We start from the raw sequence: 23,930 nt of genomic DNA, 5'->3' as shown, positions 1-23,930 counted from the left end.
GGTCTGTGATGCAGGAGCATGCCTGGTGTGTGTGTGAGGGCAGGGGAGTGGAAGGTGCTGTGAGGGAAGGCAGTGTGAGTGAAGTAAGTGAGGATCAGTCATGGATGATAAGATCTGAAAGACATGGAGTCCATGCAGCCCATTGCAAGGACTTTGGCTTTTAACTGATTGAACTGGGACCACTGAAGGACTTTGAGCAAATTAGTGACATGATCTGACTTAGTTTTATCAATTAATTCTTCCAAATTGGCTTTTCCAGAAGGTTGTACTAATTTATATTTCCATCAGCAGAAAACAGAGAGAGTTCTTTTGTACCCTCTCAACAACAGAGAATTATTAAACTTAATTTTTACCAGTTTGATAGGTGAAAAATAATACTTTATTAATTTGCACTTGTTGGTTCTTCTTCTTCTTGCTCTTTCGCCCCATGGCATGATCATACATTACTACAGCCTTGATATCCTAGACTCAAGCTATCCTCCAGCTTTAGCCTCCTGAATAGCTGGAACTTTGGGCACCTGCCACAAGGTCTCACTTTGTTGCCAAGCTGGTCTCGAACTCCTGAGTCCAAGCTATCCTCCTGCCTCAGACCTTGCCTGGCTGCATTTAATTTTTTTTTTTTTTTTTTTTTTTTTGAGATGGAGTCTCTCTCTCTCTCGCCCAGACTGGAGTGCAATGGCACTGTCTCAGCTCACTGCAACCTCTGTCTCCCAGGTTCAGATGATTCTCTTGCCTCAGCCTCCCAAGTAGCTGGGACCACAGGCGCGCGCCACCACACCCGGCTAAGTTTTGTATTTTTAGTAGAGACGGGGTTTCACTATATTGGCCAGGCTGGTCCCGAACTCCTGACCTTGTGATCCGCCCGCCTTGGCCTCCTGAAATGCGAGGATTACAGGCATGAGCCACCACGCCCAGCCTGTTTAATTTTGAAGTAGAGTTGACTACTTCTTTTGTGACCTACCTTTTGTGTTCTTTGCCCTTGAGTATTTCATCTTTTTCTTATTTTCTAGAGCCTCTTTCTATTTTAATGAAATGGCAGTCATTTTCTCATTGTGTTTTGATCTTGTTTATACTTTTTTTTATTTTATTTTATTTTATTTTATTTTATTTTTTTTTTTTGTTGAGACGGAGTCTTGCTCTGTCACCCAGGCTGGAGTGCAGTGGCCGGATCTCAGCTCACTGCAAGCTCCGCCTCCCGGGTTCCCGCCATTCTCCTGCCTCAGCCTCCCGAGTAGCTGGGACTACAGGCGCCGCCACCTCGCCCGCTAGTTTTTTTTTTTTGTATTTTTAGTAGAGACGGGGTTTCACCGTGTAGCCAGGATGGTCTCGATCTCCTGACCTTGTGATCCGCCCGTCTCGGCCTCCCAAAGTGCTGGATTACAGGCTTGAGCCACCGCGCCCGGCCTATTTTATTTTATTTTTAAGAGACATGTTGCCCAGGCCGGACTTGAAGTTCTGGGCTCCTCCTGCCCCTGCCTCCCAAATATGTGGAACTACAAGCACATGCTACCATGCCTGGCTTAAAGTTTGAATTTTTTTTTTTTTTCAAGAGGGAGTCTCACTCTGTCACCCAGGCTGGAGTGCAATGGCACAGTCTCGGCTCACTGCAACCTCTGCCTCCCGGATTCAAGCGCTTCTTCTGCCTCAGCCTGCCGAGTAGCTGGGACTACAGGCGCACGCCACCACGCCCAGCTAATTTTTGTGTTTTTAGTAGAGACGGGGTTTCACCATATCGGCCAGGCTGGTTTTGAACTCCTGATCTCGTGATCCACCCACCTCGGCCTCCCAAAGTGCTGGGATTACAGATGCCTGGCCAAAGTTTGAAATTTTTATGTAGTTACATTTGTCTTTCTTCCTTTTATGTCTTTCTTCCATCTGAAATTTATTTTGATGTAGAATGATATGTAGGGATCAGATTTTCTTTTTCCAGTTGGCCAGTGGTTGTCTCAGCCCTACATTTAGGGCCTTTATCTAGACTGATTTTTTTTTTTTTTTTTTTTTTTTTTTTTTTTTGAGACGGAGTCTCGCTCTGCCGCGCAGGCTGGAGTGCAGTGGCTGGATCTCAGCTCACTGCAAGCTCCGCCTCCCGGGTTCACGCCATTCTCCTGCCTCAGCCTCCCGAGTAGCTGGGACTACAGGTGCCCGCCACGTCGCCCGGCTAGTTTTTTTGTATTTTTAGTAGAGACGGGGTTTCACCATGTTAGCCAGGATGGTCTTGATCTCCTGACCTCGTGATCCGCCCGTCTCGGCCTCCCAAAGTGCTGGGATTACAGGCTTGAGCCACCGCGCCCGGCCTATCTAGATTGATTTGAAATGCTACCTTGATCCCATTCCAGGGTCTCATTTGGGTGCAGCACCCACGTAATTTTTTTTTTTGAGACAAGGCCTCACTATCACTGAAGCTTTGAGTGCAGTGACATGATCACGGCCCACTGCAGCCTCAACCCCCTGGGGCCAAGTGATCCTCCCACCTCATGGTCCCGAGTAGCTGGGGCTACAGGCATGCACTACCCATGCCCAGCTAATTTTTGTATTTTTTTGTAGAGATGGAGTTTTGGCATTTGCACAGACTGGTCTTGAACTCCTGAACTCAAGCGATCCACCCCACTTGGCCTCCCAAAGTGCTGGGATTATAGGCGTGAGGCACTGCGCCTGGCCATCATCAGCTTTTTTTTAAGGCAGGGAGAATAGGTAAATATTATAGAGAATCTTCAATTGCCTTTCTTTTGGTATCTTTAGAAAGGTCACTAGCCAGAGTTAGAGCATCTGAGTAATTAGAATTGCTGGGAGTGGGGTCAAGGGGTCAATAATAAGCTCCATATCACTATGTTGGGTGTGATGAAGTGGAGATGAGAACAGTAGGATAGATGTCTGCAACTCACAAAGCCTCAGTAAGTAATAGATAAGCAATAAGCAATAAGGTAGATGTGTGAATGCCAGTGCCGTATACTGGGATGATAACATATTAGTCTATATGGAACAGGCCTCTCGAAAATAAATTTGCTAATTGTGTGACATATAGAAAAAATAGAAAAAATACATATGGAAAAGAGAGAGTAGTGTGGGGTAGAATATTGAAGAGTGGAAGAATAGCCTCTTTATTGGTTATGTTTCTGCTATATTTTTGTTCTTAAGTCTAGTTTAAAAAGAATTCTTACCTTAGTCTGAGATTTTAGTACATTAAAATGCTTGCTAATCCTGTCTGCCTTTTGTGTGAAATATATAACTTATGAAATTGAAATATGTCTATTCATGGTGCTGTGCTTTTATTTACGATTGGGAGTATTTTAGCTACTAAGCAAATAATTAGCTTTGCTAACCTGAAAGACTTTATTCATGACTAGTCTTGTACTGTGTATATTATTGTGTGTGTGTGTATATGTGTGTGTGTTATTAATACAAATGTGTGCTGTGACGATTTCATTTGGTAGGATTGGGACCAGAATCTAGGTCTTGTGTTTTAGCTCAGTGGTCTTAGACTAAGCTACTTCGTTTTACTGTTCCATGGTGGAGACATAAAACTATGGCATAATCTTCTTTATATGGTGTACATACATGGGGAGCGTCCCCAGGGTTTGACTATAATTCCTCAGAGTTTCCCTTATAGGACTGGCTGGACAATGGCCCAGAACAAGCTATTCAACAAGATCCTCAAAGCCCTGCAGTCTGACCGGCTTGCCCGCTTGGCCAACGAAGGGGTAAGACACCAGAAATCCGCCCACAGTGGGCTCTTCGTAGTTCAGGCCTCACTGGCTGACTTGTCCCCCCACTTGTTAACCAGGTAGTCCTCATGCTTTATCACTTCCACTTACATCCTTCAGGCTTGTAATGAGCCAGTGCTGCGCCGTGTTGCTGTGGACAAGTGTGCAAGGAGAGTGCGGCAGGCTCTGGCAAGTGTGAGCTGGGACACCAAGCTGATCCAGTGGCTGCACACCACCCTCGTGGAGACCTTGAGTCTGCCCATGCTGGCAGCCTACCTGGATGCTTTGCAGACACTGAAGGGGAAGGTAAGGCTGTGATTGGTGTCTGCCCTGTCCTAGGGATAGCCAGCCTCTCCTGTGGGTTCAGGATGTGGGGTTGGGCAGGGTAATTATCTGGTCGGTCTGGGGTGCATGGTCAAAACTAATGGGTTTGGTATTAAAATTGGGAGACAGGGTATCATTTCACATTTGTGTCTGGTGTAAACGTTTTCAGCCCTCCTAGCTCCAGGATGAGGTACGGGGCCTGAAAACCAGAGTGTATGTTTAGCTTTTCTAGCCTTGCAGCCTGTGGTTGAAGTCATGGCAGAATTGAATTATCATGAAGTTGATGAAGGGTTTACCAGGGAAGAGTTTGTTGAGAAACGTGACAGAAGCAGACCCTTGGTGCTCAGAGCACTGGGAGATTGCAGAGCGGGGGTGTGCCGTGATGCCTTCAACTCTGCTCCCCAGGGCATGAGCCTTTCGTAGCAACACTTAGACTTTTATAGTTCAGTGCAAACATATCATTATAGTTCCCTGCTTTCTTACTTAGTATTGCACAAAGTTAAACTGTTTTTCTTGGTGATTCCAGCGATTGCATCAGGCTGTCCTCAATGTGGTAGAATGTGGATGCTGGAGGCAGATTGCCCGGCTGATCTCAGCTTTGTCACTGATTAGCTGTGTAAGCTTGGACTAGTGTCTCATTTCTAAAATGTGGCTGATAATAATACCTATCTAGGAGTTTTGTGGAAATTAGTTAATTCAGATAGAGTGCTTAACACAAAATTGGGCACATAGTAAGCAGTGAGCCCACAGTAACTATTAACAGTTATTTAAGTAGTACCCTCATAGGTTCTTGAAATATTTGGGGTGTTTTTCTCCAATGCAAAAGGGCCTCACAGCCAGGTGTAGTAGCTCATGCCTATTATCCTAGCACTTCGGGAGGCTGAGGCAGAAGGATCGCTTTAGCTCAGGAGTTTGAGACCAGCCTGAGCAACATAGCAAGACCTTGTCTCTACTAAAAATAAAAAAATTAGCCAGGCATGGTGGCACGTGCCTGTAGTCCCAGCTACTTAGGAGGCTGGTGGGAAGAGGCTGTAGTGAGTTTGATCCCACCACTGCACTCCAGCCTGGGTGACAGAAGGAGACCCTGTCTCTAAGAAAAATAGAGACGAGAAAGAACTGATTCAGTCAAAGTCGTCTGAGGCTTTTTTTTTTCTTTGGAGACAGGGTCTTCCTGTCTCACTCAGGCTGGAGTGCAGTGGCACTATCATAGCTCGCTATAACGTTGAACTCCTGGGCTTAAGCAATCCGCCTGCCTCAGTCTCCCAAGTAGTTGGGACTAGAGGTGTGTGCCACCACCACACCCAGCTAAATTTTTTTTTTTTTTTTGAGACGGAGTCTCGCTCTGTTGCCCAGGCTGGAATGCAGTGGCATGATCTTGGCTCACTGCAACTTCCGCCTCCTGGGTTCAAGCAATTCTGCCTCAGCCTCCTGAGTAGCTGGGACTACAGGCGTGTGTCACCCTGCCCGGCTAATTTTTTTGTATTTTTAGTAGAGACAAGGATTTCATCGTCTCTCTCGATGTCCTGACCTCGTGATCTGCCCGCCTCGGCCTCCCAAAGTGCTGGGATTACAGGCGTGAGCCGCCACACTCTGCCACACCCAGCTAAATTTTTAATTTTTTATAGAGACGGTTTTGCTATAGGCTCATCTTGAATTCCTGGCCTCAACCAATCCTCCCACCTTGTCCTCCCAAATTGCTGGGATACAGGCATGAGCCTGATTCAGTTTTTGACTTTTTTTTTTTTAATAGTTTTACTTTCTGCTTCATAGGAAGCTGGCTCATCTTGCTGCTGTAAGTTGCCTGGCCAACACGTTCCTCAGCCATCCCCAAAACTTGCAGACTCATTGTTTCTTATCTGTTTTTAAGTTAAAGGGTGCCAAGTTTGTTAGAAGCCTGGTTTAGTGCTGAAATAAAACTCAGGACTAGATACATTAATGATATTCATGGTAGGAAATTTGACATTAGTTTTTTCGTTTAATACTTATTTTGAGCCCTATGTGTGTCAGGTACTGGGGTGAGCAAAACAAAACTGGTCCCTTCTCTGGTGGAGCGTATTTTCTTTTTTTTTTTTTTTTTTGAGGCAGAGTCCTGCTCTGTTGCCCAGGCTGGAGTGCAGTGGCGCTCGGCTCACTACAAGCTCCGCCTCCCGGGCTTACGCCATTCTCCTGCCTCAGCCTCCCAAGTAGCTGGGACTACAGGCGCCCGCCACCTCGCCCGGCTAGTTTTTTGTATTTTTTAGTAGAGACGGGGATTCACCGTGTTAGCCAGGATGGTCTCGATCTCCTGACCTCGTGATCTGCCCATCTTGGCCTCCCAAAGTGCTGGGATCACAGGCTTGAGCCACCGCACCTGGCCGTGGAGTATATTTTCTAGTGAAGAAAGAGACAAATGAAAAGGGAGTCCCAGACTTTCCCCCGTACTGCTCCCCTATAGTAGAAACCCTGGACCTGGGAGGTGAGTGGTGGGCAGGTAGAGTATGGGGCCCAGACAGTGGTGGCCCAGAAGTATTGTAGGCCTCTTCACATATGTTCTCCTCAGCATTCTACCTACGGTAAAAGTGTAACATTGGTGAATACACTGTAGGAGATGAGTGTTGGTAGTGCCCAGGGTCTCAGTTCTCTGGTGACCCTGCCTCACTCACCATGGCTAGCATAATTTCCCTTTAAGGAGAAATTTGTACTGCTGCCCTATTTAAGTTACTGACTGGACATATCCTGTGTGAATGTCAGTTACTATGAGCATGGCAGACCACTGGGGGACTCCACATCGTGCATAGTTGGGTGCTTTCCTCCCATGCTGCTGGGCCATGGTGTGGGTTGGCTGGAATGGTGGAAGGCTCGCTGGTACACCAGTGAGCAAGGGCCTCAGACTTGAGGCAACATCCTCTCTGGGCTGTGCTCTCCACAGTGGTTCCTCTGCCATTGGACTCTTATTTTCCTATGACTATATTTAGATTCACAATAAATACTTTGGTTGTTTCCCAAAGGATATAAATGATTATAGGATTGTTTTACTTTTAAAGTGCCTGCTGGATGTGAAAGCGCAGGTGGACAGAATCATGCTCTTCACCCAGCTACTTTCACCATTAGATCCGTTATGATAAAGAGAAGGTACAGACCTTAGCCTTTTAGTCAGCTGTTGAGAGTGAATGCAATGCTGGAAAGACCAGGGAAGCTTGGTCTTCCCAGCTCCAAGTGGAAAAGGCAGTTATTGATTATCCCTTGTTGACAGGAAGCAAGTTTCAAGCCTTTTTGGTTTCATAGCTATACAGTACTGCTAGATAAAGCTTAACCCAGGGTCAGATCCTTTGCCTCAAAGTGTTGAGTGGCTCACAGTTCTAGAGGGAGTTAAAAGAACGGGAAGATCCTTTGCAGTTTGGTCTTGGTTTGGTCTTATCTTTCCTACTGGCTTTTTACATCCTCCTCCTTCCTTACTTGAATCCTTGACTTTAGTCCATATGTGCCTGGACTAAGCTCTGCATGTTCTTGCCTCCTGCTGGTGTCTCTGATTGGAAGGCTTTTCTCTCATCTTGTGTTGGAATCCTGCCCGTTCCAGAGAGCCTGTCTCATTTCACATGCTGCATCTTAGATGAAAATTGCCTCAGCTTCTCCTTCTCCGTTGCATGGTTTGAATCATAGCAGTTTGGGCTTCTGTTTCTTTCATGGCACTTATCGGTCTTTCCCTATTCCCGTCCCCCACCGTTATTTGGGTGTTTGTCTTTTACCTCTTGTAGAATAAATTCCTCTGCAGTACTAGCCTCGTGCCTTGTAAAAGCAGTTGCACGAATATTTGTTTCCTGAGTTAAACAGAGAAAGTCTAATGGTTATAATTCTCTAATTTCTCATATAGAAATCCATTTAGTGTCTGTTTTTAAATTAAGAGCAACTTATCTTCTGCTATTTTTGGAGTTTTACAACTTGCATCAAAACCGTAGCACTTTTTATTCTCCAATTTTTCAAAACCTTTTTGTTTTTCTGAAAACTGCCTGTAATATTAAAACATTTTTCCTTTCCCCTAGGTCATTTTGACCTTTTGTGGGTAGCATGGAATTCGCAGATATTTCTTCTCAGTGTAAGCATCAACATGTCTGAAACCTATATTTGCACATCTGTAATGTTACATTTCTGGTAGATGGTAAAAAACAGACATGAGATAAAGTACACTGTATATAGTATAGCAGGATATATATATTTGTACATAATAACAGGATTATTTAGTACACCACAGCTTGAAGGCAGTACTCTAGAAGAAAATGGAGATTAAACAAAATTATAAAATCAACTGATACTCATTGAGGAAATTTAGGGAACATAGAAATCTGTAAAGGAAAAAGTCACCCATACACTCTATAGAGATCATTATTAACATTTTGGCTTCTTTTTTTTTTAATTTTTTTTTTGAGACAGTCTCCCTCTGTTGCCCAGGCTGGAGTGCAGTGGCGTGCTCTTGGCTCACTGCAACCTCTGCCAAGTGATTTAAGTAATTCTTGTGTCTCAGCCTCCTGGGTAGCTGGTACTACAGGTGTGCAGCATATTTTCTTATAGTCTTTTTTTCTGAGTAGAGATAATTTTTCTCTTTTTTCTTTTTCTTTTTTTTTTTTTTTTGAGACAGTGTCTCACTCTGCAGCCCAGGCCGGAGTGCAGTGTCGTGACCTCAGCTCACCACAACCTCCACCTCCTGGGTTCAAGTGATTCTCGTACCTCAGCTTCCCGAGTAGCTGGGATTACTGGTGTGTGCCACCACGCCTGGCTAATTTTTGTATTTTTAGTGGAGACAGGGTTTCACAATGTTGGCCAGGCTTATCTCGAACTCCTGACCTCAAGTGATCTGCCCACCTTGGCTTCTAAAAGTGCTGGGATTACAGGCATGAGCCACTGAGCCCAGCTTTGAGTAGAGATAATTTTTATATTTTCTATTTTACCTGTAACATTTTGGCAAAATTATTTCTGTATGTTATTATGTATTCTTGTCAGCTCAGTGGCTGACACCTGTAATTCCAGCACTTTAGGAGGCTGAGGCGGGTGGATCATTTGAGGTCAGGAGTTCAAGACCAGCCTGACCAATATGGTGAAACTCCATCTCTACTAGAAATACAAAAAATTAACTGGGTATGGTGGTGCACGCCTGTAATCTCAGCTACTTGGGAGGCTAAGAAACAAGAAATTGCTTAAACCCAGGAGGGAGAGGTGGCAGTGAGCCAAGATCAGGCCACTGCACTCTAGCCTGGGCAACAGAGCGAGACTTTGTCTCAATAAATAAATAAATAAATTCTTGTAAATATTTGAAAATAATTGTTAATATCGAATTAGGTAGATAGTTGACTAAACTACTCCCTTACGTATACATACATATATTAAATTGTTTTTGGCCGGGCGTGGTGGCTCAAGCCTGTAATCCCAGCACTTTGGGAGGCCGAGACGGGTGGATCACGAGGTCAGGAGATCGAGACCATCCTGGCTAACACGGTGAAACCCCGTCTCTACTAAAAAATACAAAAAATGAGCCAGGCGAGATGGCGGGCGCCTGTAGTCCCAGCTACTCGGGAGGCTGAGGCAGGAGAATGGCGTAAACCCGGGAGGCGGAGCTTGCAGTGAGCCGAGATTGCGCCACTGCACTCCAGACTGGGCGACAGAGCGAGACTCCGTCTCAAAAAAAAAAAAAAAAAAAAATTGTTTTTACTTTATTATTGTTCATAGTTAATTTGTCTCTGTGCATAACTCTCCTTATCCTTTTGTGTGTGTTGTTTCTGATATGTTTTCTTTGGAAAGGTTCTCAGAAGTAGAAACATTTGGAAAAGGGATGGGAGTACATTTAAGTCCCTTGCTACATATCCAGACTGCTTTCCAAAGGATTGTACTCACTCACTTTTCATGGTGGGAGCATACTTTTCACCTGTTTGTTTACATATACTGCTGCTCCTGAGGAGGTTTTTAGAGGCTTAGTTGAAGTCTGTCTGGCTCAGAGTGGGGCTGTGCGCTTCTGCTTGATTGCTGGTGGTGGAAGGTCTCCTGCTTTACATTGGAATCAGCTTTGCTCTTTCTTCTTTGTAGATCCCAACCTTGATTGACCGGATGCTTGTGTCATCCAACACGAAGACTGGGGCTGCAGGAGCTGAGGCCTTGTCTCTCCTACTGAAGAGGCCCTGGGACCCTGCTGTGGGTGTGCTTTCTCATAACAAACCAGTAAGTTGGATGGCTCAGGACTTAACAACGGCACATACAAATTTTAGACTCAAGCCTTAGAACCTTGGCAGGAGGATAAATGGCTTCTTTAACTATTTTTTGTTGTTATTATTTTTTGAGACAGAATCTTGCTTTGTTGCCCAGGCTAGAGTGCAGTGGCATGATCTTGGCTTATTGCAACCTCCGCCTCCCAGGTTCAGGCAATTCTCCTGCCTCAGCTTCCTGAGTAGCTGAGATTACAGGCATGCACCACTATGCCTGGCTAATATTTATGTTTTCAGTAATGACAGGATTTCACCATGTTGGCCAGGCTGGTCTCAAACTCCTAACCTCAGGTGATCCGCCTGCCTCAGCCTCCCAGAGTGCTGGGATTGCAGGTGTGAGCCAGTGCGGCTGACCGGCTTCTTTAACTATTACTAGTAATTTATTTTGTATAGTGCTTAACATATTTCACAAGCAAAGGAGCATTGGTTGGGATGAGAAAGGTATTGTGATACTTGGAATGTCATGGAAGAAAACTTCTCACTCACTGGTTTTTGGGTGGGATTCTTCCTCTTTAGAGCAAACTCCCTGGCTCTCCCCTGATTCTCATCGCCTCCTCGGGTCCCTCCAGCTCTGTGTTTCCCGCTTCACGCCGCCACCGCTTCTGGCAGTCTCAGCTCTCCTGCTTAGGCAAGGTATGTGTAGGGGCAAGAGGAACTCCCTCCTGGCAGGGAATATAAGCTTGGAGAATTGAGGAGAAGAATATGTGGGAGGGAGGTCAAAATGGATAACTTGAATGTGGAGCCTCCTCTGACCCTTCTTTCATGTGGAATTCCAAGGTTGAAAGGGTTTGGGGTAGGTTAAACAGAATTGAAAGATTTGAAACTTACCTCTGCTGGTGTGGGGGCTACTTCTTTCCTTCAGGTCATCCCTGTAGCCACCCATCTGCTGAACAATGGCAGTGGGGTAGGAGTTCTACAGTGTCTTGAGCATATGATTGGGGCAGTGAGAAGCAAAGTGCTGGAGGTGAGAATGCCCCTGTTTCAGTGCATTGTGGCATACCCAGCATTCTGGGGTTGTTCTGCACCCATCTTTGGCCTCCTGTCTTACTGTCTTCTTTCTCTTCCCATGAAGATTCACAGCCATTTCCCACACAAACCCATTATCTTGATTGGCTGGAACACAGGAGCTTTGGTGGCCTGTCATGTAAGTAATTTCTGTCTTATTTGGAGGTTGTTCTGGGATGGAATACCACTAATGATAGCTACCATTGAGTCCTTTACTATGTTTCAGGCTCTGCGCTAGATACTTAACCTGTGTAATTGCATTTTAAACTGTAGAGGACAAATTTTATTAAAACAGTTTTTAATTTATTTAGGAAAACTTTAAGCAGAAACAAAAGCAGGTATAGTATAATAAACCCCCAGGATGCTCACCCAGCTTTACCAGTGATCAACTCTTGGTTGGGCATGTTTCATCTCACCCTACTCATTTTCTTTCTCCCCAGATTGTTTTGAAGAAAATCCCAAATATCATAGCATTTACACACACACACACACACACACAGGCATATATCTGTGGAAAAAATAAAAGGATCCCTTTTTTTCTCTGAACATAACTACCATACTGTTCTCCCACCTAAAAAACAACAATAATTATAGCTGCAAATATTAATAGCTCTCGAATTTGATGCTGTGTTCATTTCAGTCCCTTTCCAAGACATCAAGGAATTTTTTTGTGTTTTACGTACATTGTATGTCTGTCAGTCTGTGTAAGTGTCCCTCAGGTGTCCAAGCCTTAATTTTGCTTCGTGCAGTGCAATCAAGTGATAGCTATGAGAGGAAGAAGGTCCCCATAGTCCCTGCTCCCAGGGTGGTGAGCCTTAGCAGTTGCTCCAAGAAATCTGGGCTGTCTGGTAACTAACTATCCATTAAGTTCAATAGAGAGAATTTTTTTTTTTTTTTTTTTTTTTTTTTGAGACGGAGTCTCCCTCTGTGGCCCAGGCTGGAGTGCGGTGGCCGGATCTCAGCTCACGGCAAGCTCCGCCTCCCGGGTTTACGCCATTCTCCTGCCTCAGCCTCCCGAGTAGCTGGGACTACAGACACTCGCCACCTCGCCCGGCTAGTTTTTTTTTTTGTATTTTTTAATAGAGACGGGGTTTCACCGTGTTAGCCGGGATGGTCTCGATCTCCTGACCTCGTGATCCGCCTGTCTCGGCCTCCCGAAGTGCTGGGATTACAGGCTTGAGCCACCACGCCCGGCCGAGAATTTTTTTTTTCATTTAAGGGTGAGTGGCAAGATTGTGTTCTCTTGACTATATTTACTATTTGTGGAGACAAATGGAGCAGGAGGGCTCTAGTTGAGGGAGTTGACAGGGTAGGAATATTGAACCTTCTATCCTATGGTTCAGCCACCTGTTGGGGTGCTATTGGGGCCCCAGTTCTCTAGGTAGTGGCTGCTTATGGAATGACATACCTTGTGTCTTGTGCTCTTACTGCTGCCGTTGTGGCAGAGGATGCACCCGGATATTAGGACAGGGGAGGAAGAGGTGAGACTCTCTGGTGGGTCTGGACCACTCCTGGATTCTGGGTTGGCTGACGTGCCATGAACTCAGTTGACCTTTAGACAAACTGTTATGTTATTTACAGGTGTCAGTGATGGAGTATGTCACCGCAGTTGTCTGCCTTGGGTTTCCTCTGCTTACCGTGGATGGCCCCAGAGGGGTAAGAATGTGATAAAGCTGAGTGCTGGGTCATTGGCAGCGGGAGTGTGAGTATGCATACCTTGTCCAAGCTGATGCTGAGGCCGACTGCAGTTGCACAGCTGATCCTCCTTAGTGGAGTTTCCGGGTCAGTGCTTTGTGAATATGAAGAAGCCAATTCTAAAACCTATACCTGTTTTAGGACGTAGATGATCCCCTCTTGGATATGAAGACTCCGGTCCTCTTTGTCATTGGTCAGAATTCCCTTCAATGTCACCCTGAAGCCATGGAGGACTTCCGGGAGAAGATTCGAGCTGAGAACAGTTTGGTGGTGGTTGGGGGAGCTGATGACAATCTCAGGTGGGTAGATTCTCCTAGAGCTGCAAGAGAGCTGTGTTACAGTGTTAGAGATATGCCTGTAAGCTGGCAATGTAACTACAGACCAGTCTGGTTCACTTAAAAGACAGCATTAGCCAGATGTGGTGGCCCATGCCTGTAATCGCAGCACTTTGGGAGGCCACGGTGGGCGGAAAGGAGATCGCGACCATCCTGGCTAACACGGTGAAACCCCGTCTCTACTAAAAATACAAAAAATTAGCCAGGCATGGTGGTGGGCGCTTGTAGTCCCAGCTTCTCGGGAGGCTGAGGCAGGAGAATGGCGTGAACCTGGGAGGCGGAGCTTGCAGTGAGCCAAGATTACACCACTGCGCTCCAGCCTGGGCAACAGTGCAAGACTCTGTCTCAAAAAAAAAAAAAAAGACAGCATTAAAAAAATATTTTTTAATATTTGAAATTTCAGATTTATAAAAAGTTATAACACTAGTACAAAAAAATTCCCGTATACCCTTCACCGGATTTCTAAATGTTAAAACATCTTACATAGCCCAAATCAAGAAATTAACATCGACATGACACTATAATCTACAGACTCATGTTTCATCAGTTGTTTCCCTAATGTCATTTTTCTGGTCCAGCATCCAGCCCAGGATCACACTTGGATTTAGTTGCCATGTCTCCTCGGTCTCCTTTAATTTGCTAGAGTTCCTCCATCTTTGTCTTTCACGACCTTGAGCTTTGTTTGTTTGTTTGTTTTTTGTTTTTTGTTTTTTGAGGTGGCGCCTGGCTCTGTCGCCTAGGCTGGAGTGCAGTGGTGCAATCTCAGCTCACTGCAACCTCCGCCTCCCGGGTTCTGGATAGGGTTGATCTATTAAGCTATAGGTGTAGGAATTCTGGAGCGGACTGTCCTGGGCACTGTGCTTGGTTTCTTTACATATGTTATTTTGTTTAATCCCCACAACTTCATGAATGAGATGTTATGATTCCCCATTTTGCAGACATAGAAACAGGTTCAGAGGGGTTGCATTACCTAAGGCCAACACGGCCCTCCTGGGGCTAGAAAATAGCCCAGAAAAGAAATACTTTCTTGTTTTCATAGGATGCCATGGAATGAAGAAGTAAACATGTCATCCATTTTGTTTCTTAGAATAAGCAAAGCAAAGAAGAAATCAGAAGGGTTGACTCAGAGCATGGTGGACAGATGCATTCAGGTAAGCGGTTGTTTTGTGTGCGCTTCTCAGCTCGGCTTGCCTTTCTGTAGCCTTGTAGATTTGGTCTTATTAGTAGTGGCCTCTTTGGCTCTGAACACCTCCACTGGGGCCTCTGGTAGGTCTCAGTCATAAGCAAAGCAAAGAAAAATGAGAGTGGTGAATTAATGTGAGCAAAGCATCAGGAGGGAGAGTGTTGGAAAAGTAGTGGAATGTGATCACCCCGGAGCTCCCCCTGATAGAGGCACTTGCTGGTCTTCTCAAACCACAGTTGCTCAGAAGCCTGGGATTTGCGCCAGGCCTTGTTTGAGTGGGGAAGGACTGGCACATCCGGATGCCAGAGCTGAGGGAGAATCTATTTTAGTTGGTAAGTATATGAGAGGTTCCCATTCTCCAGATGAGGACTAAAAGGCCTTGGTTGGCTCCTCTCTACACTAGGATGAGATTGTGGACTTTCTGACTGGGGTGCTCACTCGTGCTGAAGGTCACATGGGCTCTGAACCTCGGGATCAGGATGCTGAGAAGAAGAAGAAGCCTCGCGATGTGGCCCGCAGAGACTTGGCCTTTGAAGTCCCTGAGCGGGGCAGTCGACCTGCCTCCCCAGCTGCCAAGCTGCCCGGCTCACCCTCAGGCTCAGAGGTAGTATGAGCAGGGAGGGATTACTTTTGCTGGGGAATCAGCACCACAGAGTTGGTTCCTTAACTTCCTGGGGAGGCCTCTGTCTTGTTAGTGCCATGGGCCTGTGAGTTCCTACAAGGGGAATTCCAGAGGGACGTGCTGACCCGTGGTCAGATCCTAATAACATTGGCTCATCTCTTGGCCTTCTCACCTTACTCAGGATCTCTCCAGTGTGTCTAGCAGCCCCACCTCCAGTCCCAAGACCAAAGTGACCGCGGTGACCTCTGCCCAGAAGTCCAGTCAGATTGGAAGCTCTCAGCTGCTGAAGAGACATGTGCAGCGGACAGAAGCTGTGCTGACCCACAAACAAGCTCAAGGTATGGGCACCTGGCCGGGGCTCCTCCCGGGGCTGTCTGCTGGAGTTCATGCCACACGGTGGCTGCACAGTATTGGTATCTACAGCTTCGTTCAGGCGGATGGGAGGCACCCTTTCTCACATTTCTGTGCAGGCAAAATTCAAAATTAATTATTGAAATGAATGGCAAGGCCTCTGAGTGAGTGGGACTTTGTGATCACTAGTTATAGCTTTGTCTTGCTGTTCTGGGGAGGCTAGGCTTTATGAACATATATATTGACCTAAACTTTTTTCTGCCTTGCCAGCCACTCCTCCAGTCAGGGCTCTGTGATCATATGTATTGGGTGATTGATTTTATTAATCAGATTCTAGGGCAACTCACTTGGCATCATGCCCTTTCTTTGACCCTTGAAGCGTTAAGATTCTCACACTGAGACTCTCAGTGAAGTGTATCAGGGTTTGCTGCAGACAGGTTTCAGATGAGGCTGGGAAGTGTTCATATAGTGGAAAGTAAGAGTTTGGTGAGCTGCAGGTGCTATGAAAGGAGCTATATAAAAGGGAGAGTTCACTGGGTAGGGAAAGAAGAAACAGTGCTCTGTCCCCCTTCCCCCACATTGATCCAGTTGGGTGGCCTTGAGGTAAGGCTTCTTGGGCATTGGTGTTTAACGATGTGTCACCTGAGCTTCTCAGGAATAGGGGTGCCTGGGAAGGGGCAGCAGCCAGAGCTGGCTGGCTGGCAGACAGACGTGGAGGGGATAGGAGGCTCATCTGTTTCCTTTCCCTGTGTTTCTTTTAGTGGAGCCAAAGGATCAGAACCAAAACCCAGACCTCTTGTGAGTTTGCTTGTAAGAGTAGTACTCACAAGGAGTAGAAGTATGAGTGGATGGGAGGAGTTGAGAAATGAGGCCAGGCCCCGAGGGTCTGCGCGGATGCTATGCCATGGATCTTCATGAGTGGTGGCCAGAGCCAAGTCCCTTGTGGACAGTGTGTCTTTACACTTCTGATGAAGACAGAGCTGGTGATGTGCTGTGCTTCTGCAGAGGGTGATTCGTTGAGAATCTAAGGAGTTTGGAAGGCTGATTGGCGAGCTGGGTTTGAAATGGGGACCTAGGGTTTCATGGGGGAGAGTAGCAGCTTTAGAACCCTGGCTTAGCAGAGCTGATGGGCAAACAGGGAATACTAATAGCGAACTGACATGGAGTCCTTGCTGTGTGCCATGCCTTCTTCATGGCACTCGCATTGCTGTAGTTTGTTGAGTTTTGGCATAGCCCCATGAGGCAGGTAGTACTAGTCAGTTTTAGATGCTTCTACAGACCGACTCCATGGCAGAGTCAGGTTGCCCTGCAGTAATTTCAGAAGGAGCCCCTATTGGCCATTTTCTACAACCTTTTTTCTTACTCCCTCTCTTTTTCTCCCTTCTCTGGCTGGCTGTGATTCTGTAATTCTTTCTGATTCATTCCAGCACAGTTTGCTGCTTTTCTGAAACAAAATATGCTGGTGAGGAAAGCTCTTCCTCCTGGCACCTCCTCCTGTCTCTTTGGTGAGTATTACTCTTTCTTACCTGCTCGACCACTGCATTCTGCTCCTCAACCCCTTATTTATTTTCCATCTCTCCCTCTCTTCTGCCTCAGTTTGGTTTCCTCCTGTTCTTTTCTTTTTCTTTGTGTTCTTTTGTTTTGCTGACCCCTGTTGCTTACTCTGTAGTCTTTGCCCTTTTTCCATTCTTTTGTTTGCTTCTTATGGTATTTTCTTTTTTGTCTCTTAGTGTGGTTCTTTCTTTCACTGTGGTCTTGGCTCTGCTGCTTTTTTGTATGCCTGTAGCATTGCCTGTGAGTCTCGGTTTCCTTGTGTGTTTTTCTCCCTGCCTCTTGTCCTGTGTTTATCTGGTGGCTACAAGCCCACCAGCCACATATCAGCATAGAACCTGAAACTCCTTTCCCCTCCACCCTCCTACCTACTCTGATTTTAGCCAGTGCATTTGTCCCTTAAGCAATCCTTCTAGCTGGTTATGTCCTGACTGTTACCTCATGCCAGGACCCCTCCTCCATCCTCATGTGACTGCTGCCTTCCTCCCCACCCCAGTCTTTGCTTCCCTATGCTACAAGAGGACTAGGGTAGACTTCTGGCTTTAAAGAGGAGGGAATCTTTGAGGAAGCTTGAAAGATAACCTGAGTCCAAAAAGCTCGGCTGTATCCGTGATGAGCCTGTTTGATTCAGTGGAAGTGGAAGCCCATGTGTGAACAGATGGCCTTTGTCTGTGCTAGTACACATGACCTGGGGACCAGGTTGTGACATGGGCCGGTGTTGCCCTGTTACTTTTGGGGAGGAACCGTGAGGTTGCCTGGTTGAGGTGCTCTCTGCTAGTAGCTACTCATAGCCAGCTTTCAGTCCTGGTGACAGTCCTCTTCACTGCCTCCATTTGGCAAGTGAATCCTCACCCCTGGGCTCTTAGGGCAGGGTGGGACTCTTCAGAGCCTTTTGGAAAACTCTGCTTTTTAGAGAGAACTGGATGACCTGCTCCTCCATGAGTTCTCGTAGAATGTTTCATGTCCCCAACTGTGTGATGATGTGGGGAGGGCTTGAGACAGGAAGATGATCACACTTTTTGAGTCTGGGAAGGACTGTTTACTTACTGTGTTGAGTCCTCTATTTTTGTTGTTGTTGCTATTGACCTTGGCTAGGCAGGGTCAGGGTGTCTTCTGTCTGTTAATTCCTACCAACTCAGGGCCCCTTCCCCTCCGATTGCAGTGCAGGGTAAGGGATGAGAAGGGAGCCATCCTCTAAGAAGGGGCAAAGTGGGGTCCCCCACGGGCAGGGCCTGAGTGAAGTTGTCCTGAAGCATGGGCAGTCTCCTTTGAGGGGTAGCCCTGGACGTAGAGCGGTTCTCCTGTGTTTTACACGTGGCTATGTTGGTGCTGCTATTGACTGAGTGTCTGTGGGGCTTTTTTGGATTGTGGAGGATCTGAACTCAGCTCCATCTCTTAGTTCCCATTTCATCAGAACCGCCGGAGGAAGGAGAGAAAGAGGATCTTAGGGTTCAGCTGAAGCGACGCCACCCCTCCAGTCCCCTTCCTGGCAGTAAGACCTCCAAGCGACCAAAGATCAAGGTGTCCCTTATCTCCCAAGGGGACACAGCTGGAGGGCCTTGTGCTCCTTCCCAAGGAAGTGCTCCAGAAGGTGAGTTTCTCTTGCTACATTACATGAGAACTGACCTCTCCTAGGCACACAGCATTGCCCTTTGGTGGCCACTCACCAGCATGTCAGCCTTTGCTTCGTTTGGAGAGATGCCCGGAGCAAAGAAGACATGAGGCTATACATGTGGGTACAGTGGGCGTGAGCCCATCTGAATGAGGACCAGGCAGCAGGCAGAATACGAGAGGAAGCTGTGCCATAGTTCAAAGCGTCGTATATTTTGTTCTTTTGTTGTTTGCTTCAATGAAAGGTACAGAATATTTCAGGAAGTTTAGAAAATAGAAGGAAAAAATAGCCCCAACTCTCCCTACTCTAGCACAGTTCATTTTGTTTCTTCTTCCAGTTCTTGTCCATAGTATCTTGCATTTAGCCTACACTGTGGAACCTGGAAGCGTAGTGGCCAACTAGGACTGACCAGGGGCCTTGGGGTTTTCTGTGTTGCAGCTGCAGGTGGGAAGCCCATCACCATGACGCTGGGGCAGGCTTCAGCAGGGGCCAAGGAGCTCACAGGACTTCTCACCACAGCCAAGTGAGTGTCTGTGGGACCGTCTGCGTCTATTCCTTTTTCCCTTCCCTCTGCTTCTGGTTCATTTAGTGCTTTGGAAAAGGATGAATTCTGGGTTCTGTCAGTTTGGGAAATGTGACTTCCTTCTGATAGGGATCTTTGTCTTGCTTTTGGGTCAACCCAGAGTTCATTTTTACTTCAGATTCCAAAGTAAATCTTTTTTGCCTTTTGCTGTAAGTCCTGTAAGTAAGGACTTTTAGAAGACTAGAGGCCAGGTTCAGAAAGTGGAACAAAGAAGCTGAAGGTTCTTGGTGTGTGTCTGCTGCTGAAAGCCTTGCTGGGCCCCACTCTGTACCCTGCCTGTGTTGCTAGGGCTTGCTGCCCTGTGACCTTTGGATAACAGAGCTCCTTCCTTTGTCTCCAGGGCCAGTTCTTCTGAAGGTGGAGTCTCAGCCAGCCCAGCCCCTTCAGTGGTCTCCAGCAGCACGGCACCCAGTGCCTTGCACACACTGCAGAGCCGCCTGGTGGCCACCTCTCCTGGCAGCTCCCTCCCAGGTATCCTGTGGCCCGGCATTGTCCCTTCCAACACAGAGTTTTTGGTCTGCTGCTGGTGGGTGGTCCTGGGAAAGCGTCCCTGGAGCCGAATCCACAGCGTGGGCCTCTGGGTCTTAGAGTGATCGTAGAGGCTTGACATGAAACTGGAATTAGCTTGGGCAGAGGGATTCCTTGGCCTTGAATAAATGCAGTGAGTAAATGTCCTGGTCTGCAGGTGATTAAATGTTCCAGTCTACAGGTGCTGTATCCTCTACTGTAAGGAGAAATAGCTGATAGGACATATATGTATAGTCAGCCTTTCTTATCCACAGGAGATTGGTTCTAGGACCCTCACCACTACCAAAATCCACGGATGCTCAAGTCCCTTATATGAAACTATGTCATACAGTTGGCATTCCATAGCCACAGGTTTCTATCCGTGTGGTTGTTTGAATCTGCGAATCTGCTGCGAAGCCCACAGATAATTGAGGGCTGACTATGGTTTTATTTTGCTGTTTTAAGCACGTCTGACTGAATAAAACTGGAAATGGTGCTACACTGGGCATTAGCAAAATGAGACATTTTTCTGTCTCTGCTTGTCTCTCACTTTGTCCTACCCGCTAACCCTACTTTGAAAGACCTGTTGCCTGAGCCCAGCAGGGCCAAGGCATTGCAGAAACCCTTCTCCTGGCCAGGCATGGTGGCTCAAGCCTGTAATCCCAACACTTCGGAAGGCCAAGGTGGGTGGATCACCTGAGGTCAGGAGTTTGAGACCAGCCTGGCCAATATGGTGAAACCCCGTCTCTACTAAAAATACAAAAAATTAGCTGGGTGTGGTGGTGGGAATCTGTAAACCCAGCTACTTGGGAGGCTGAGGCAGGAGAATCGCTTGAACCCGGGAGGGGGAGGTTGCAGTGAGTCGAGATTGCGCCGTTGCACTCCAGCCTGGGAAATAATAGCGAAACTCTGTCTCAAAAAAGAAAAAAGGGAAAAGAAAAGAAACTCTTCTCCTTTAAGAGAACCTTTCTTGCTGCTTTGATTGTTTGAGGCGAAGTGAAAGTTGGGTATTTAGAACTCTTTTGGCTTAAAAAGTTCTTCTTCTTCCCTGGAAAGAAAGGAACAAACTTGGATTTCTCAAAATGGCCCAAAATGTATGACTGATGGTTTGCAACAGGTGCAGAGCAAATCTGGGGCAGTGTCTGACACAGTACCTTTCCTGTGTGGCATCCACTGCGTGTGTGCCTGGCTGGGGAGACCTTGCCTTCTTTCTGAGGACGGGGGTGTCCAAGGGCAAGCACCACTGGTGTTGTAGTTGGTGGTGAGGGTGGATGGATGTGGCTGCTCTTGGGATAGTGCAAGTGATTGAGTCTCTACTGATTCCTGCTATGTCCTCTCTTAGGGGCCACATCAGCCAGCAGCCTCCTCCAAGGCCTCAGCTTCAGCTTGCAGGATATCAGCAGCAAGACCTCTGGCCTTCCAGCAAATCCCTCCCCCGGACCAGCCCCACAGGTGCACATCTGCCATCTGCTGGGCTGGGCAGGTGTAGGGAGGAGGCCTCCTCAGCTTAGTTGGTTTTGGCAGGGAAACTAGGTCTGGAGTCAGTGGGTCAAGGACAAACAGCCTTCTAGCTACACAGCAGGGAACTTCCAAAGGTTAAGGTCTATCATTTACTGTGTGACCTTGGGCAAGTTTCTTGACCACTCTGTTTTTGTTTCCTTGTCTATAAAATGAGGTAATAATAGTACCTCCCTCATAGAGTTGTTGTAAGAGTGAAATAATATATGCAAAATGCCTGGAAGAGTACCTTGCATGTAGTAGGCACTCAATACATGTTAGCCTTTAATAATATGCTGTGGGCCCTCCAAACTCGAACGTTGCTGTTGGGCGGCAGCTTCTGATCACCTGGGCTTGTGTGTCCCACAGGCCACCAGTGTGAAGTTGCCCACCCCCATGCAGAGCCTGGGTGCCATCACCACGGGCACCAGCACCATTGTCCGTACCATTCCTGTGGCCACCACTCTCTCCTCCTTGGGTGCCACTCCTGGTGGGAAGCCCACAGCCATTCACCAGCTGCTGACCAATGGGGGCCTCGCTAAGTTGGCAAGCAGCCTCCCTGGCCTGGCTCAGATCTCTAACCAAGCATCAGGTGAGTCTCTCATGAGAACTGTGGGGACTCCCAGATCTGGGATGTTCCCCCAAGGACCTTCCCATCTCACGTGGGCCAGGTGTGATGTTGCAACCAGTCCCACAGGGTCCTGGCATTGACCTTCGGATTCAGCTGTGTGGACCCATCCCCCAGAGAGGTTGAGAGAACACAGGCTGTTTCCTGTTGCCTTTCAGATTGACTGATAGTGTGTAGATGACCCAGCTGGGGAGGAGGCCAAGGGACTGTGTTATGTTGGGGAGAAGCTCTCCAGGAAAGGAAAGCCTCAGCAGAAGGTGGAGAGTGTGACTCAAAAATACTGCTTCTCTCTCTTTATCTCAGGCTTGAAGGTCCCCACCACCATTACTCTGACACTTCGTGGCCAGCCGAGCAGGATCAGCACGCTGAGCCCTATGGGCTCAGGAGCAGCCCCATCCGAGGAAGCCTCTTCCCAGGTGCTGCCCTCCAGCTCACAGGTGAGTCTGCCAGGAAGGACGGAGGACATGGGCTTCATTGCTGGGAGGTTTGAGACCAGCTGACTGGCTGATGGAAGGGGCTGCCCATGCACTGGACAGACGAGATTCTGATTCACATTCAAATCTGGACTCTGGAGTTTGGCTTTGTAATACTGAGCGAGCCATGGACCTCTTTGAGCCTCCTCTTCTACATCTCTCCCTGGATGTTGTGAAGATTGTGTATGTTCAAGTGGGTCGCAGTGCCTAGTATTGAACGTTTTTGTTTGCTTTTCCTTTCGTTTCATTTTTTTTCTCATCCTTGGTTTCATCCTTCAGAGGTGGTGAGTAGAGGCTACTTAGCTAATGCTCCTTCTTTGTTTTTATTTTTATTTTTTGAGATGGAGTCTTGCTCTATCGCCCCAACTGGCGTGCAGTGATGCGATCTCGGCTCCCTGCAACCTCCACCTCCCCCTCCCTGGTTCAAGCAATCCTCCTGCCTCAGCCTCCCAAGTAACTGGGATTACAGGCACCCACCACCATGCCCGGCTACAACAGGGTTTCACCATGTTGACCAGGCTGGCCTCGTACTCCTGACCTCAGACTCCTGATCTCATGTGATCTACTTGTCTCAGCCTCTGAAAGTGCTGGGATTACAGGCTTGAGCCACCGCTCCTGGCCCTTTCTTTGTTTCTTTTTTTTTTGAGACGGAGTCTCACTCTGTCGCCCGGGCTGGAGTGCAGTGGCCGGATCTCAGCTCACTGCAAGCTCCGCCTCCCGGGTTCACGCCATTCTCCTGCCTCAGCCTCCCGAGTAGCTGGGACTACAGGCGCCCGCCACTTCGCCCGGCTAGTTTTTGTATTTTTTAGTAGAGACGGGGTTTCACTGTGTTAGCCAGGATGGTCTCGATCTCCGGACCTCGAGATCTGCCCGTCTCGGCCTCCGAAAGTGCTGGGATCACAGGCTTGAGCCACCGCGCCCGGCCTCCTTTCTTTGTTTCTAAGGACATGGGGACAGAGATAGCTCACTGTGTTGCCCAAGCTGGCCTTGAACTCCTAGGTTTAAGCGGTCCTCCTGCCTCGGCCCCCAAGTATAATACTCTTTCTTTGACGCTGGCTTTCTAGCACTGTGCCTTCCCATATCTTAGCATGTATGGCTGTCTTTTTAGGGCACAGCTAGGTTTTTATAGGTCTCACCCAGGAAGTCATGATGAGTTTCTCTTAGCTGATCTGATTTCCATTGTGACCTTTTCAAGTCAAATGTTTCTAATCTGAAAACGGTGATCTGAGGAGCCACTCAAAGATTAGAAGTGAAGCCAAAAAACAGTTCGAGTCTAGTATTGAGTGTGCTTTCCTTCAGTATCTCCTGTGCAGCTGAGGCCTTCCTGTGTCTCCCTGTCCTTTCTGCCATGTCAACCTGCTTGTGAGCTGGAGGTGCAGTGAGCAGCTGACATAGTCCCTGAGCCGCTCCAAAAGCTCTTCTGTCGCTTGCTCTCTAGGGAAAACACCGCACAGAGGTCAACGCCTGACATTCATTGGGATCATAGCTACCTTTTTTGGCAGAGGGATGGAAATGTTTTAATTTTATCTTGTTTCTTATTTTTTCAATTATAAAAATGATTATGCTTATTTTAAATAATTCAAACATGTTAGAAATAATTAATTTAAAAAGGGAAAGTTTCCCATGATGCTACTGC

The 23,930-nt window shown here is 47.2% G+C and overlaps 1 protein-coding gene across 18 annotated transcripts in view; it reads left to right on the top strand.

Annotated features, from left to right (window-relative positions):
* Nucleotides 1-23,930, top strand: part of KANSL3 (KAT8 regulatory NSL complex subunit 3) — a 72,129-nt gene that overhangs the window by 16,932 nt on the left and 31,267 nt on the right. For 12 of the 18 annotated variants that reach the window (XR_004443903.1, XR_004443906.1, XR_004443911.1 and 9 more), the window contains 18 exons: nt 3,608-3,698; nt 3,822-4,007; nt 10,077-10,208; nt 10,769-10,885; nt 11,115-11,216; nt 11,325-11,396; nt 12,839-12,913; nt 13,094-13,251; nt 14,375-14,438; nt 14,874-15,074; nt 15,274-15,430; nt 16,871-16,948; nt 18,394-18,585; nt 19,045-19,129; nt 19,530-19,660; nt 21,039-21,148; nt 21,563-21,785; nt 22,125-22,258. Coding sequence is in view for 8 of the 18 variants with exons in the window: in XM_033238867.1 (XP_033094758.1) it covers nt 3,608-3,698; nt 3,822-4,007; nt 10,077-10,208; nt 10,769-10,885; nt 11,115-11,216; nt 11,325-11,396; nt 12,839-12,913; nt 13,094-13,251; nt 14,375-14,438; nt 14,874-15,074; nt 15,274-15,430; nt 16,871-16,948; nt 18,394-18,585; nt 19,045-19,129; nt 19,530-19,660; nt 21,039-21,148; nt 21,563-21,785; nt 22,125-22,258 (2,308 nt within the window). In the remaining 10 variants the exon portion in view is untranslated. The remainder of the gene's footprint in view (nt 1-3,607; nt 3,699-3,821; nt 4,008-10,076; nt 10,209-10,768; nt 10,886-11,114; nt 11,217-11,324; nt 11,397-12,838; nt 12,914-13,093; nt 13,252-14,374; nt 14,439-14,873; nt 15,075-15,273; nt 15,431-16,870; nt 16,949-18,393; nt 18,586-19,044; nt 19,130-19,529; nt 19,661-21,038; nt 21,149-21,562; nt 21,786-22,124; nt 22,259-23,930) is intronic. The other 6 variants (XM_033238869.1, XM_033238872.1, XM_033238870.1 and 3 more) reach the window with 3 other exon arrangements.

Source organism: Trachypithecus francoisi, unplaced genomic scaffold, assembly GCF_009764315.1.
Source record: "Trachypithecus francoisi isolate TF-2019V2 unplaced genomic scaffold, Tfra_2.0 Lachesis_group17, whole genome shotgun sequence".
NCBI classification, from domain to species: Eukaryota; Metazoa; Chordata; class Mammalia; order Primates; family Cercopithecidae; genus Trachypithecus; species Trachypithecus francoisi.
Note: the sequence above shows the minus strand (reverse complement) of the source record. Positions and strands in the feature narration are given on the sequence as shown.